Source organism: Thunnus maccoyii, chromosome 16, assembly GCF_910596095.1.
Source record: "Thunnus maccoyii chromosome 16, fThuMac1.1, whole genome shotgun sequence".
Classification (NCBI taxonomy): Eukaryota; Metazoa; Chordata; class Actinopteri; order Scombriformes; family Scombridae; genus Thunnus; species Thunnus maccoyii.
In genome coordinates this window covers 15754942-15769269 of record NC_056548.1, presented here as the reverse complement: position 1 = coordinate 15769269, position 14328 = coordinate 15754942, and the positions used below count along the sequence as shown (strand labels likewise).

General features: G+C 39.6%; 1 protein-coding gene across 1 annotated transcript; it reads left to right on the top strand.

The window, feature by feature from the left end:
- The first annotated feature begins 5251 nt into the window (after window positions 1-5251).
- On the top strand, window positions 5252-13165 carry LOC121914036 (14-3-3 protein beta/alpha-1-like). The gene is made up of 6 exons (XM_042436981.1): window positions 5252-5358; window positions 5909-6412; window positions 9979-10102; window positions 11507-11670; window positions 11772-11867; window positions 12109-13165. The coding sequence occupies exons 2-6, from the start codon at window positions 6119-6121 to the stop codon at window positions 12181-12183; spliced, it is 753 nt and encodes a 250-aa protein (XP_042292915.1). The 5' UTR covers window positions 5252-5358; window positions 5909-6118; the 3' UTR covers window positions 12184-13165.
- The last annotated feature ends 1163 nt before the right edge of the window (window positions 13166-14328 follow it).

Sequence of the window (14328 nt, the reverse complement as noted above, 5' to 3'; positions counted from 1 at the left end):
TCATGTTCACATTTCCCGTTGTTTCTTCTGCTATGTGCAGTAGTCAGGCGGATATCAGGTTTGAAACAATTGTGCTTACATGCCTGACCCAACTGAACTGGACTGGTACTGCTAAGTTTGAGGCGCGGACCCAACCACAGACCTTGAAGCTACAGTATATTTTTGGTTTGTTTCATCCATTACTGACCATTTGCAATGGAACAAATTGGTTATACCGCTCTTGTCTTTTTCTCTCTTCCTGCTGGACATTGCCTCTCCACTTGCAACACAACACACATGAATGCAGGTAATTGGAACAGTCAGAGAGAGAAAGATGAACATTTCTTCACAAATTACATTTAGAAATAACTAAACTCGCACCTGACCTAAACCTGAAGCTTAACAAAACAAAAAGTCTGGTTCAGCTTGGGTATTAGCGTCATGTAACGTACAGTATATCCACTGAATATTTGGGACATTGAATTCACTTTACACTTTTATGAAACAGTTGGTTCATTCTTTAGCAGGCCCTAACCAGGATATGTGTTTTTTACAGTAACTTATTTCTGGGCCCCTGTACATAAGACTGAAAGTGATTCACTATTACTACTACCACTATTCACTAAGTTCTGTAAATGTCTGTAGCAACAAGAGTTTTCTCTTTCATGACAGCTTCTTACTCTTTTGCTGATGTTGTTACTTTGGTTGATTATGGACAATTGTGGGGTCTTTTTCAATACTCACAGATCATTTCAGTGAATGTTCACAATGTTTGTGCACATACAAAATTAGATAGATGTTGCCAAATTTGCAATTGCAATTGCTTGTGGTCAAAAGCTGACTATCAACCTGGAGTTTGGTGTTGTAGTCGTCACAATCATCATCAGTACAGGATTCAAATTGTTCAGCATAACCCAGAAGTAATTCTGGATCTGAACAAGTGGGTGCTGTAGTCTGCCTGTCACTGACTTCAGTCAACTCTGACCTGGTGTCATCAATTTTGTCTGGTGGAGTCAGAGCTTCAGCGGACTCTGGCCTAATGACGTTGCTTTCCTCTGGTGGAGTCAGGGCTTCAGTGGACTCTGGCCTAATGACATCACTTTCTTCTAGCGAGGTCAGGGCTTCATGGGACTCTGGTCTGGTTATGTTGTTTTCGTTTGGAGGGGTCATTATTTTTGTAATTAGGTGATCGATGTCAGTTAATGCATCAGACATTTCCTCGCTGTGACTTGTTTTAACTGGATCCATCTCCAATCAGAGTAGCACCTGCTGGCATTACATACAAAACATAAGGAGAAAAGTCATCTCTGAGCTCTGGAGGTTCCTCCAGAGCCAGACAGACTTCTTCCCAGTGGAACTATGGGACTTTTATGTCTGACCAGCCAACAGATGATCATACATTTTATCAGCCAATGCTCTCGAAAACCTCCTGATCTCGTCACTGGACTTTTTTTTTTTTTTTTTTAGTGTTTTGCTGGCACCTGTCACACATTTCTCTGTTAGGCTTAGTTTATTGAATAAGCTGTGAACATCGTTCTTGATCGTTCTTGGTCTCAAAATCTACCAGAGCCAGCTGCTTTCCCACATTGATCATTGTCAACTTGCTGTCAGCTCTAGATTCAGGCTTGGGAGAGTCTGAGGCAGCACATGGCAGAATGTCTTCCTCAGCTGTGTCAGCTTCATCTTCCAAGAGTCTCAGCTGATCCTGAGTCCCATGTGAGACAAACAAGGAAGTCTACGTCTTTACACTGAAATGCGATCTTCAGTTCTGCCAACATCTTTAGGAGTTGAATTCTGGCAAACTTGGAAAACCTGCATTTACACACTATTTGATTGGTATTGAAGGCGTGCTTTGAACGAGCAGACAGGGTGGCAAAAAATTTACTCACCTTATCTTCACCTCTAATCACCTTCATCTCAAGCAAGCCATTTAAAAAGACTAATGTCAGCAAAATAAGTGAAGAAATGTGAATTTGTCTTGTTGGTGACACCATTTAATTTACATGATGTAACACAAAAAGAACCAGATGAATATATAATGTGTGGAACGTACAATAATTTAAGGATTTTAGGAGGACACCTAAATGTTCTGTTTGTGTTTTCAACAGCTGCCGTCACCACGACAACCATGACACATTCAGCTGAAAGTCATCAGATAACACGGTCACTGGTTAAACTGAAAAACTGGCTGGCATGCTAACCTTTCAAATTTCCCGCTCAAGCATCCCCCTTTCACGTCGTCAGGCCTGGGTCTTGAGCCCCGGTAAGCTAGTGCATTAAAACAGCATTGATGCTGATTTCTTCTGGAGAGACTAATTCCAGCATGGGCAGGCCTGGCCGCCCCAGGACTGCTCCTCTGTGTACTGCTCCTCTGCTGTCGAGTGTGTCTGTTTGACTGACACACACACATGCAGAGCAGAGAGTGGGCATGTTTATTTGTCCTTTAGAACATAACTGCTGTGAAACAATCAGAAAATAACGTTTTATTTCTCTGATTCATGGCTTTGTTCTCACCAGCACCACTTGCTCTCTTCATTCACTCTCTAGCTTGCTGACCATCACTGCGTTAGGACGGGGAGGAGGGGCCAACTTTGAATGATGTGTGTTTACAAACACCAACCGACAAATCCTGCATAGTATACCTTTTAGAAAATAGTAAGAACAAGGACAGAATGCCATATTTAATGTGACATAAGATGGAAAATAAAACCCATTTGATATTTATTTTTATGTCAGCGTCAGTGGCGGCAATTTGAGATTATTAATTTATTTATTATATAATTAACGAACCTGTGTAGGCTACACTTATTTATCGGTGCCTAGGTCTCTGAATTGGTAACTTTTTCTGAACAAAATGACAAAAGAACAGACTGTATTGAATTTGTTATTTGTGATATTTTTTGATATTTATGTATTCCATGTTTTTCTTACTCTCAACAAATCTCACAAAAAGATCAAAATCAACAGTGTTACTCTCAGGGAGGCACAGACAAGAACCGCCAAAAATGTACAGCCTTTCTTGCCAAATGCAATTAGGATGCTGAATCCAGCTTCCTTTGGGATTTCACAAAAAATGTAACCCTTCTCCCATTTTATTTTATCATACTTTAATTTTTGGTGTATTTAGCCAATATAAGCTAGCCCATTTTAAATCATGCTGTTTGCTGATACAGTGTCCTGTTGACTGAAAAGTGTTCCTAATATTTTGTCTACCCCATTAACATACGTGCATGAGGGAGGCAAAATATTAGGCACACTTTTCATTATGCACTCCAGTAAACCAGCACCACCCACTACATCTTCAATAATAAACATAAAATATTATTATTACCTTTCCGACAATGTCAACAAAAACTGAAAATGTATTTTGTAAAAGTAGAATTTATGGCAGAGCTGCTGTATTGGATTGCATTAGATTGCATTAGATTGTTCCTAATAAAGTGCTCGGTGAGTGTATTGTGGAATACAATGCACTCATTCTTGGCACCAGTCTGCAACTGGACTGAGATCGCCACACCCTCAACTGCACCTCTCCTGCCACCGTGGTGCACAGTGAGTCATCAAGTTACCAGAGGAATGTCCAGAGATGTGCAAAATAATATGATGCTGATATTGGCCAGTAATATCACATTGATGTAGACCAACTGAATAATAAAAAAAACATGTAAATGGAAAGTTTGGCTGTTTACAGGTAAAATGACTGATTACACAGTTTGTAGAATATGGTTGTTTTAAGTTATTTTACCTGACTGCCAGTCTTACACTTAATAAAATATATGCTTGTAATATATTTGTATGTACTTTTTTCAGTTATGTCATTAGCTTACAGAGATGTAATTTGACAGTCACCACTAAACATTATTTGAAAATTGTTCTATAGTATAGCAGTCTCCTGCATGTAAGATTTCTATTGTTTCTCCTCAGAGTTCATCTCATTGCAGCACAAACAAGGTGGAATTAAAGAGCCTGATATAAACACATAACTGAGCAAAGAACACAGACCAAGACACTGACACTATATTCATATTTTTTAAGTGTATTAAAGCTTCATCTGTAGAGTTTCTATAAATATAAAATAGATATAGAAGTCAATTACTAAATGTGTACTCTGGCTTTAAATCTTGGCTTCATAGTAGGCCTATAGTAATAACTTAGTATACTCCTGTTACAATGAATGACAAAAGTATAAACATCAGTATAGCTGAATGAATAAGGGCCTGCAGTATACATATTAGTGCATAACTGAATGGATAGTTCAATCAGTTTCTATCACAATTAATAATTTAATAATACAAATATTTAATCTTTCAAACATCAGTCATTGATATACAACACTCAAAATAAGTTTACAAGGCTGCACAAGTCATTAAAATCCATTTTTTTGTCCGTAAATCCTGATGTTCTCTATGAAAGAGGCACTGAAAGAAGTTTTCCTCACTGTAATAATTCAAATGTGGCTTTCATCAAAATCCACAGTGTCCACAAAAAAAAAGTGCAAAAATGCATTTAAGGGTTCACCTGAAGTTGAGCTGCGGTGGAAATATAGTGACAAAAAGAGGGACTTCAGCATTAAAAAGACTGTAATATTGAAAGATATCTACTTGATTTGACTAATTTGGACGGCTGATGCTTCATATTATGTTCATATATACTTTTAAATACATTTTTACACAGAAAGAGGACTGTGGATTTTGTCCCCCATCACTTACATTGTAAGTGCATTATGAAGGGATCTTCTGATGGTCAGTATGAAGAAGAGGAATGATTATGGCAAGAAAAACAGTGTTCAAAACAATGGTCAGAGTTCATTTGGGCACCTCCTGGGCGTCCTTTAACCATACCCGATTTGGGATACACGTGAGTGGGATCAGATAACTGATGGTTCAGTCTGTTGGTGGGAATTTGTTGACTCTGGGAAATATAAAGATTATCACCAGACTTACCCAGTAATAGAAACTTGAGAAAGATAAATGTCTAACTGGAGGGAGTGGGTGCCACGCCTACGCTACAGCGCCCACAGCGTGTGAGAGCAGGGGGAGTGATTGGATAAACATCGCCATGGCAACGCGATGACGTCTTCTCCCTTGCTCTAATTGGAGGAAACCCCGTGGCCCCTCCATCAGCTGCAGTGTACCGGTCTGTCAAACTATCCCTATAAAAGGCCCGCCTCTTTCCCCCCGCGCTAAACAATTACTGGCTTACACCGCTAAATCTGCCTGTCGATCAAATGAGATAACGCTTTACGATTGGAAGGTGGACTGCCAGATGAACCGCCCTATTTTAGCAGTTGGGTTTTCGCTGCTGCTGCTGCCGTTCTTTGCCTTTCTGACCAATCTCTCAAATCGGATCAATTTGTGGAGCAATCTTGGACCTCAGTAGGTCAGAAACGATGAGTATTTTATTCCTTTTTCCTCTTTAATGATATTATCGCTGGTTAATTGCTAAATTGACAAAATGTGGCTGGTTTAGGGTTTTTTTGTATGAGTATCGCTTAGGTGACATTTTTTTATTGAAAGGAGTGGCCCGTGTAGCTAAGGCTAGCTAGCTTTTTTTTTGCTAACTTGATAGCTAGCTGCAGAAGACAGCTTTGTGGCGGGTTACGGTGCCAGCAGATCATTACTCCCGATGCTGGCAGCCAAACTCAACTTCAGATCAATCACGATAGGAGTTTGTTCGTTGCGCTATACTTGCAAGTGATGAGACATCCTCTAACGGTGGTCAAAGTTAATTTAGTAGCTTAAAGTAAATGCGGCTGGAAAGCTATTTTAATGCTCGCTGTTGCTTAGATAGGGCCATTTGCAGTCAGCTTCCTTCCACACCAGGCGGGTGCATGCGCTTCTATATCACCGTGATGATCGGCAGGTTATTTTGCTCTACAGCTTTATATTTTATCTTAACCTACTAATTTTAAACATCTTCCTTTTCGCAGCTCGAAGCGTTACTGTGGGGAATAACATCGCCGAGCCCCCTTGCTACACCCATTCTTCAACTTAACAGTCCTTGACTGTCATACCCTTTTCCCCCCGGATTTCTGATTTATCAGTCCCCCCCTCCCCCACAAAATATATATATATACACACATATATATATATATATATATATTTATATATATATACACACACATACATATATATAAACTATGGATAGAACGGATCTTATCCAGAAGGCCAAGCTGGCAGAGCAGGCTGAGCGCTACGATGACATGGCAGAGTGCATGAAGGAGGTTACGGAGAAGGGAGGCGAGCTGTCAAACGAGGAGAGGAACCTGCTGTCCGTCGCCTACAAAAACGTGGTCGGGGCGAGGCGGTCCGCATGGAGGGTGATGTCCAGCATCGGGCTAAAGACCGAGGGTTGCGAGAAGAAGCAGCAGATGGTCAAGGAGTATCGGGAGAAAGTGGAGAAGGAGCTGCAGGATATCTGCAACAACGTTTTGGTACAGTGACAGATTTTTTTTACCTAGGTTTTTTTTTAAAAACCCAGCTGCATGGATCCATGTTACGCGTGTGTGTGTGTGTGTGTAAGCTGAGCAATATTGCTTCACTACATCATTATCATTTAACCAAGTTCAGTCAGTGATGCATATAGCTGCAATATGGTTTCATTAATCCACCCCCCTCCCCTCCCCAGACTGCTGTTCTTAAGGCAGATGTGAAGGGATGGAAGTGTGTGTGTGTTCTTTTGTATTGTGTGTAATGTCTAGTCTAATACACTCAAAATTGGTAGAAGAATCCACATTTTCTTCACTCAAAGGTGAACTTGTCCGCATTGAATCTCCCGCAGCTGTCAGTTTTCACAAAATTTATAGTGACACACGTGATTATTTTAGTCCAATAATGTGTGTGTGTGTGTGTGTGTGTCAAATGGCATCTCCCCTGTTTCCTGTGAGCTCCTCTGTTGTATTAATATGGCCTCCAAAGCCAGAGAGGACAAGGAAGTATTATGTAGTCCTCCCACTGTTCCTGCCTTTTGGGAATCTGGATTTAGAACAATGGGCCTGAAACGCAGTGAGGGCGTGAACTGACAAAAGGTCACAGTGACTGCTACACCATCAAGGTGTGTCTGAACGGGTGGAGAGAGAGAAATCTGGACACACACACAGGAAAGACGCCGTACACTCTGAATTCAGTAAAGCTGCGCTATATGTCCACGCAGTCCCATCTGGCAGATAGAAGCCTAATGTGGGTAGCCAAGTGCAAGAACTTACATGCATAAACGACTCATACTCTCCCTAAAGCCCAGTTTGCACAGATCTTCTTCTAAAATGACTCATGCAGAGCCACCTATTGAAACCAATGAGAATGCGCTTGACTGTTGAGACAGTAGATGCACTTTCAGGCATTACACTCCACATTTCAAGCTCAGCTTTACTGGAATACTGTGGGGGGTATGCTTTCACCTCTTGTTTAATCTAGTGCAACAGCAGGGATTGGTGCTTTACATTATTTCTAGCCTGCCTTGATAATGGATTAGAGGAGATCTGGGTGGAAGCTTAGCTGTAAGATTGAGATAATTTCCCCGAGCTGCGGTCTTTAAAATGTACCGAAAAGCTGCAGGGGCTATTAATTTTCAACTAGCTTCCCATGAGTGTTCCTGAGACTGTACGCTTGCACGGTCGTGACTCAGCCTTCAGTCTCTCTTGAGTGTGAGTGTTGACAGAGGGTTTGTCAGTAGAGGAGGGTGTGTCGGTCTTCATGCCTTAACTTGTCTGCAGAAGGCTGACAGGTTAGTATGCACCCACAAAGCCAGAAGTGCAGAGACCGCAGTAGACGAGTATGCTGCTTGCGTGCCCCTCTATCTTGATTTCCGATTGTGAAACCAGAGGCACTTGCATCTCAGCTGAAAGCAGGTCTCACGGTTGGGAGGCAGCAGAGGCTTGAAGATGTTTTGGTTCTGCACAGGATGTGAATGTAGGGCTTGTAGACAGACAGGGTGCCATTTTAGCAGATTGAGGTTATTCACTCTTCATGACATGACACTGTAGACACACTGTACCTTGACACCTGAATCTTCAGAACGAATGATATGCTATAAAAATGTGGATCAGTTTCTCTCATCTGGATTTCCAGAGTAGACTTGTCTGGCATTGTGGTGGACATATGGGCATTTCAAAGTCTTGTCTCAGTAGTCATGGAGACTGCCTTATGTTTTTCATGTCCAGTCATTAATTTGTCTGATTTTTCACATTTGCTGAGTTATAAAAAGAAGCAAAAACCACCTCAAACCTGACCCTACAGCTGATTGTAGTGTTACTAACTGAATTGAATTGATAATGAAGGATCAGTCAAAGCTTGAAAAAAAAAAAATAAATAAAAATAAAATATATATATCAATGCCTGTTAGACATGTGAAGGCACCCAGACAGATAACCAGTCAGGCATTCATCCAGCAACACTGTTGTGCGCTTTCTTGTGAGCACTGGTGACTGAAATTAGAGCTTTGTGTGAAAGCACCGAGAGCGAGGCAACTCCTCTTCTGTCTATTGTGCAGAGCATGCAGTGAAAGAGGAATGCTTAGCACTTGAGACATGCGCATGTTTCGGCTGAGCCAATCTTTGTGTCAGTAAATGACTGGGGAGGGGCTGCTGCGATGGGTTTGGCTCAGACTAAACCAGCTTCTTTCTGCTAAGGATTGGAAAGGGAAAACTTCTTTTTTTTTTTTTATCATTAAAAAAAAAAAAATTAATTAAATTCTGCAAGTTAAAGGCAAAGAGGATGTTTATATCCACTCCTCTCAGTCAGGACTGTCATTAGGTTTAAGGTGTTGGCAAGCATTCTAAGTGAAAGCATTAATCTGCTCTCTAAATCTGTTAATTTGAGCATAAACCACGGTTTCACTGACACAGATTAGCCCTAGTAATCTTCTCACGTCCATTGAAAGACCCATAACATAGCCTAGCGTGCAAACACAGGATGTCATTTGTAACATGTGTTTTATATTTTTGCTACATTACTACAGGTTTAATTTCTATTTTCTTGAAATCCTTTTACTTTGTTGAAGCCTCTTATTTGAGTTTTTCTAGAGAATAGTCTCAAACAGCTGCAGTATGCCTTCTGAGTGGGCAAGCACAGATTGAATCTTAAAGTTTTAAAGTCTTTCATTCTGCTGTTCTGCTGTGTTTTTCGTAATTAAATTTAAAAAAAATTCAAGATGATCCAATTTAAAAAGGAGCAGGTAGTTCCTCTCCAGCAGTAAATTCATAATCAAACATCTTCGCTCAAGTACCACATTTTTTATCTAATTTCTGCACGATATAGACTTGCCAGCCAAAGATAGAGCTGCCTTTTGTTTTCTTAAATATACACAGACATGCTGCAAGCATGGTCCTTTTTTAGCTCTGTGGTTTCAAGTAATAATTGGGAGTATGATGCATACAAGCAGCAGTGGTGTCTGATAATGGAACATTTGTGAGCACATCTCAGTTGAGAGTGAAATAATGATACCAAGTCTGTCAAAATCAGCAATAAGCAATAAGGCTGGTGTCAGCAATAAGACCTCAAACTTTGGCATACAGTGCTGATTGTGGAATCTGGGGCAGAAGACAGCTGGGGACACAGCAGAGGCCTGGCCTGATTGTGGATGGTTTGAGCTGAAATTGACATAGAGCAAGATGTTTTTTTTTTTTTCTATAAATGACACTAGATAAGCACATGCACTTGACTCCTGCTGGAGCAGAACTGTGCTCATTAATAATTGAGCTGAGCAGCTATTAAGAGCAAAGGGAGCAGTGCACTCTGGTGGATGGAGGCTAATGGGACACCTGTGATGGGTGAGGCCCACCTATGTTTAGTGTTGTACCTTCTCACACCTTAAATGTGTGCCCAATGTAGCACAGTTAGTGACTGTCTATTCTGTGAATATAACTGTAATTTAACTGTAAATATAGCGAGATTTGGCTCCTGATCTGTCAGTCGGTTTAATTGATTGTTCTTTAGGATATTCAGAATATTTGATCTGTGCTTGTAATTAAATTGATATGACTTTTTTTTTTTCTCCTCACAGAAACTGCTGGATAATTATTTGATTGGAAACTCCACAAATCCCGAGAGCAAAGTCTTCTATCTAAAGATGAAGGGTGACTACTATAGATACCTTGCTGAAGTTGCCTCTGGAGACGACAAAACAAGTGAGTTTTTCCTGTTGTAATCTTTTTCATTTAGAAAGGTGTTTTTCTTTATCTTTAAAGTGTCCAGTTATCTTTTTTTTTAATTGAATGTACAAGCTTAAGTATGCGTCTTTGTGTCTTTTTGAAACTGGGCTACTTCACACTGCAAATAGGAATGTGTCAGATTTTGTCTCACTAAGAGCTGGAAATGACGTCAAGCAGGTCGGTGAGTCACAGTCGTATGACCACAGGGCTCCATCTTAATAGGAGGGCAAAACAGGAGTGTGTGGCAGCTCACTGAGAGGGCCTGCAGCTTTCCCACAGGGAAAAATGTAAAGTGACTGAATATTTCCCCACCTGCCATCGCTGTTCTCCAGTCAGCATTGTGTGATCCAGATTGATCCACTTACTTCCAAGTATACTGAAATTGATCAGTTATCTGGGCAGGTTTGCTGATGCTAATATTAGTTGTGAGCTGTTATTCAAGAATACTTTAAGTTGATATCTACAATGCTCTTGTTCCCAAAAACTCGTCGAGTATCACCACTGCCTTTGTCGACTGGTTGTCATTTTGCTACTTTGATTCCACGTGTCCCAGTATTACATGTAAATGTACCTTCAGATAGTCTCAAAAAATCACTGACTTTAGATTCTCACATGTGATGATTTAAAGGCTTTTCGTTGTTAAACATGATAGTAAATTGAATATCTTTGGTTTGGTCTTTATAAAGGATTGTTTTTGACATTAAGAAAAATATAGAATATCACTAGTGTCGTGGTTTAAATTAGTCGTTTTGGGAAATTTGCTCATTTGCCCTTGCTCTTGCCAAGAGTTACATTTAGAAGATTGATACAACTCTCACGTTTGAACGGTAAATATGAAGCTGGAGCCGGCAGCTGGTTTGGTTAGCTTAGCACAAAGAAAATAGTAAAACAGCAAAAATAGCTGGCCTGGCTCTGTCCAAAATTAACTGAATTCATCTACCAGCACCTCTAAAGCTCAATATAAATATGTCTTGTTTGTTTAGTCCATACAAAAAACAGTGTTGAAACAACAATTTACTGGGGGTTATGTGCCTGACTATTTCTTGGCCAGACCTGAAGTCTCCGCTGTGTGGCACATAATTCTCCCTAAAACCACAATATGTCATTTTTGTTTGGCCAAACTATTGCTTAAAGGTTGTGTTTGTCACAGTGAGTCAGTTTTATTTGTGAAGCTTTGACTAGAAGCTTCTTTAATTTTGAAAGACTAAGTTAGTATCTAAGATGCCATGTTCTGACATATTTTATGTGTGTGTGTGTGTGTGTGTGTGTGTTAAGAGGTTTAAATTGATTTAGCTGGAATTGGACTTGTATGTCAACCTTGATTATATACATGCATGTATTGACCATTATATTCTGTGTGATTCCTTTCTCTTTACCCAGAGACCATTGAAAACTCACAGCAAGCATACCAGGAAGCATTTGACATCAGCAAGACTGAGATGGACCCCACACATCCCATCCGCTTAGGCTTGGCACTTAACTTCTCTGTCTTCTTCTATGAGATCCTCAACTCCCCAGAAAAAGCCTGTGAATTGGCTAAAAAGGTTTGCAGACTTTCTCACACACACACACAGTCTGTCACTTTACCTCGGTGTCCACAGTTGTACTTTGTTCAAGGTGTTGACGTTCTCCTTTTTGCTCGCAGGCGTTCGACGAGGCCATCGCAGAGCTCGACCAGCTAAATGAGGAGTCCTACAAAGACAGCACTCTTATCATGCAGCTCCTCAGAGACAACCTGACAGTGAGTGTCGCAGTCTAACAGTAGCATCTAAAAATGTCTAAAGGCAAAAGTGTTTAAACCTGTTCCTAATGGCCAAAAGCTTGCTGTCGTAGAGAGGGATGAGACACCGTTAACCTCAAAAATGGAGACATTTTTCCTCTCTAACGCATTCTTAAGGGTTTCCAAAAATGGTGAAGGAGTTTGGATATCTGACAAAACCACTGTATCTTAAACAAATGTGTGTTTGTCTGTTTCTCCTCAGTTATGGACATCAGACAACGCCGCTGAGGAGGGAGACGGCGGAGAGGCAGGAGAAGGCGGCGAGACTGAGAACTAAATACAAGCCCTCAGTGTTGGGGTCATCTCCAAAAATGACAAAAGGAAAAAAAAACTTTTTACACATCCTTCATTCCTTATTGCTCCACTCAAACATTGTACCAATGAAACCCATTGTTGAAAAAGAGTCGTGTAAGGAAATAAAATGAAAAAAAAAGAAAAATCATTCTTTTCACAACGCAGATTCGGACAACAACCCGTGAAAAGAGAAAACCCTCCATTCCTTTGGTTTGTGTTCGTCCTGGCCTTTCCATTTGTGCAGTTTCAGCTGTAGAAAAAGTATTGATAGCTTGACATGGTATTAAACTCCTAGATCAATTGGCAGAAAAGTCCCAACGTCGGAACAACTGGAAGTTCATCAAGAAAGAAGGTTTGGATTGTTTTCCAATAAAGAAATGTTAGATATAAGAACTAGTTTCCCTCCCCCCCCATACTTTTTTAGTGTGTCTGTCTCAACACAGTAATGTGGTACGGTTACAGCAGCTGAAATCCAACTTCAAACATAGAATATTCATTCTGCAGGGAAAGCCAGTGTACCTGCTGGCATCAAATACTATAATACAGCCAAGTAGTGCCCCATGGTTAAATCCTCACTTTCTGCCCTGGTTATGATGCCACTCTTTCACTGAAGCATGCCTGTTTGGGGGTGGGAGGGGGGGGATTGTGGGGCTTGTCTGACCAAACGCAGGGACCTTTTTAATGGGAAGAAGACAATTCTGTCATGCATGTCTCTTGAGATATTACACTGGAATGGGAACAATGCTGTAACACACACACAAGTGTCGAGTTAAATAATTTTCAATGCAGGTTTGTACACATCCTAAAAGAGGGTGATTTGTTAGTCTGTCCAGTGATTGTCATTAGAGATTTGGACCACTATTGTTTTGCTATTCATTCAATTGTAGTCCCCAAAAGCCTTGTGGAACCGTTTGAATCCCTATGTATCAGCTATGTTAACATGAATAAAACATTTTATAAACCAAGTTCAATTTGCTGCAATTTGTATTTCACTCCACTTCTTCACTTTAGATTAAGACAAAACATATTCAGAGTTTATAAAATGTGAGTAATATATTAAACTACCTGTAGTTGCTCTCAAACGTTTTTCTTTTAGCAATATACATTTTTATGTTCCATTTTCCATCAATCTAGATACTATAAGCAATGCCGTCCACATATTTCATCACCCCCCCACCCTAGGTCACAAACATAATAACATAAAAACAAATTAAATTATATGCAATGAGCCAAAATGATATCTTTACCAAAAGTCCATTAAACAATATCTTTTTGTAACAAAACATTTACTCCTTTTGCATTTTCCAAATATGAGATAAAAGGTGACAAAAAATCATAGAAAGTACGTCAAGTTTTGTTTTCCAATGACAAATTCTCTAAGGGAAGAAAAAATCTCATGAAAACAAATTTTAAATCAGAGCTACTCATGCTCAACAGAAATTAATTGTATGCAGGAAAAAGAAATCCATTGTTCATATAGTAGTTTTGTTTTTTCTCCTCAGCAAGCAAACAAAGAAATCATGGCAATAGAAAATACTAAATAAAAAATGCTTAGAATAAACCAAGAAAATTTCTTAGGTTCTGAGTACTGCTTCCACCACTTTTTTTTAATTGAAACTCTATTGATCATAACACATTTCCATTTTATCACAGTCCAAATGTTAACCATTGTTAATTGAAATTATAATGAAGTCTTGTAACAGGAAATACAAAACAGATGGATAAGGACATTGACAAAATTAAATTATAATAAAGTTCAGTAAATATATATATGAAAATAAAATAAAGGCAGTTATATGTGTTTTAAATCATAAATTATTAAAAAATAACCATAATAATGGATTGTACACATACTTCTTCCACCACTGTTATAAACTCCCAGTGGGTGTGTTGCATCAGTCCCTCACTCACTTTTTCCAAGTATGCTAAAAGGGGATGTTAACATCCTGAAGCTGTGCCTTGTTTATTTTGGCATTGTTACTATACAAACAGACTCTGGCAAGAGGTCTCTAAACTTATTAATGTTACATTTATGGCTGATTTTGCTTCATTGTATAAACATGTACTGTTTGGGGTTTTAAGTTACAACAGAAACTTGTATCTTATATACAAGTATAATCTTATAATT

Excerpts from the sequence above, each read along its gene's own strand:
- LOC121914036 (XM_042436981.1), top strand. The coding sequence starts at position 6,119 with ATGGATAGAACGGATCTTATCCAGAAGGCCAAGCTGGCAGAGCAGGCT. Across the intron at positions 6,413-9,978 it reads ATATCTGCAACAACGTTTTG|AAACTGCTGGATAATTATTT; the intron begins GTACAGTGACAG and ends TTCTCCTCACAG. Across the intron at positions 10,103-11,506 it reads CTCTGGAGACGACAAAACAA|AGACCATTGAAAACTCACAG; the intron begins GTGAGTTTTTCC and ends CTCTTTACCCAG.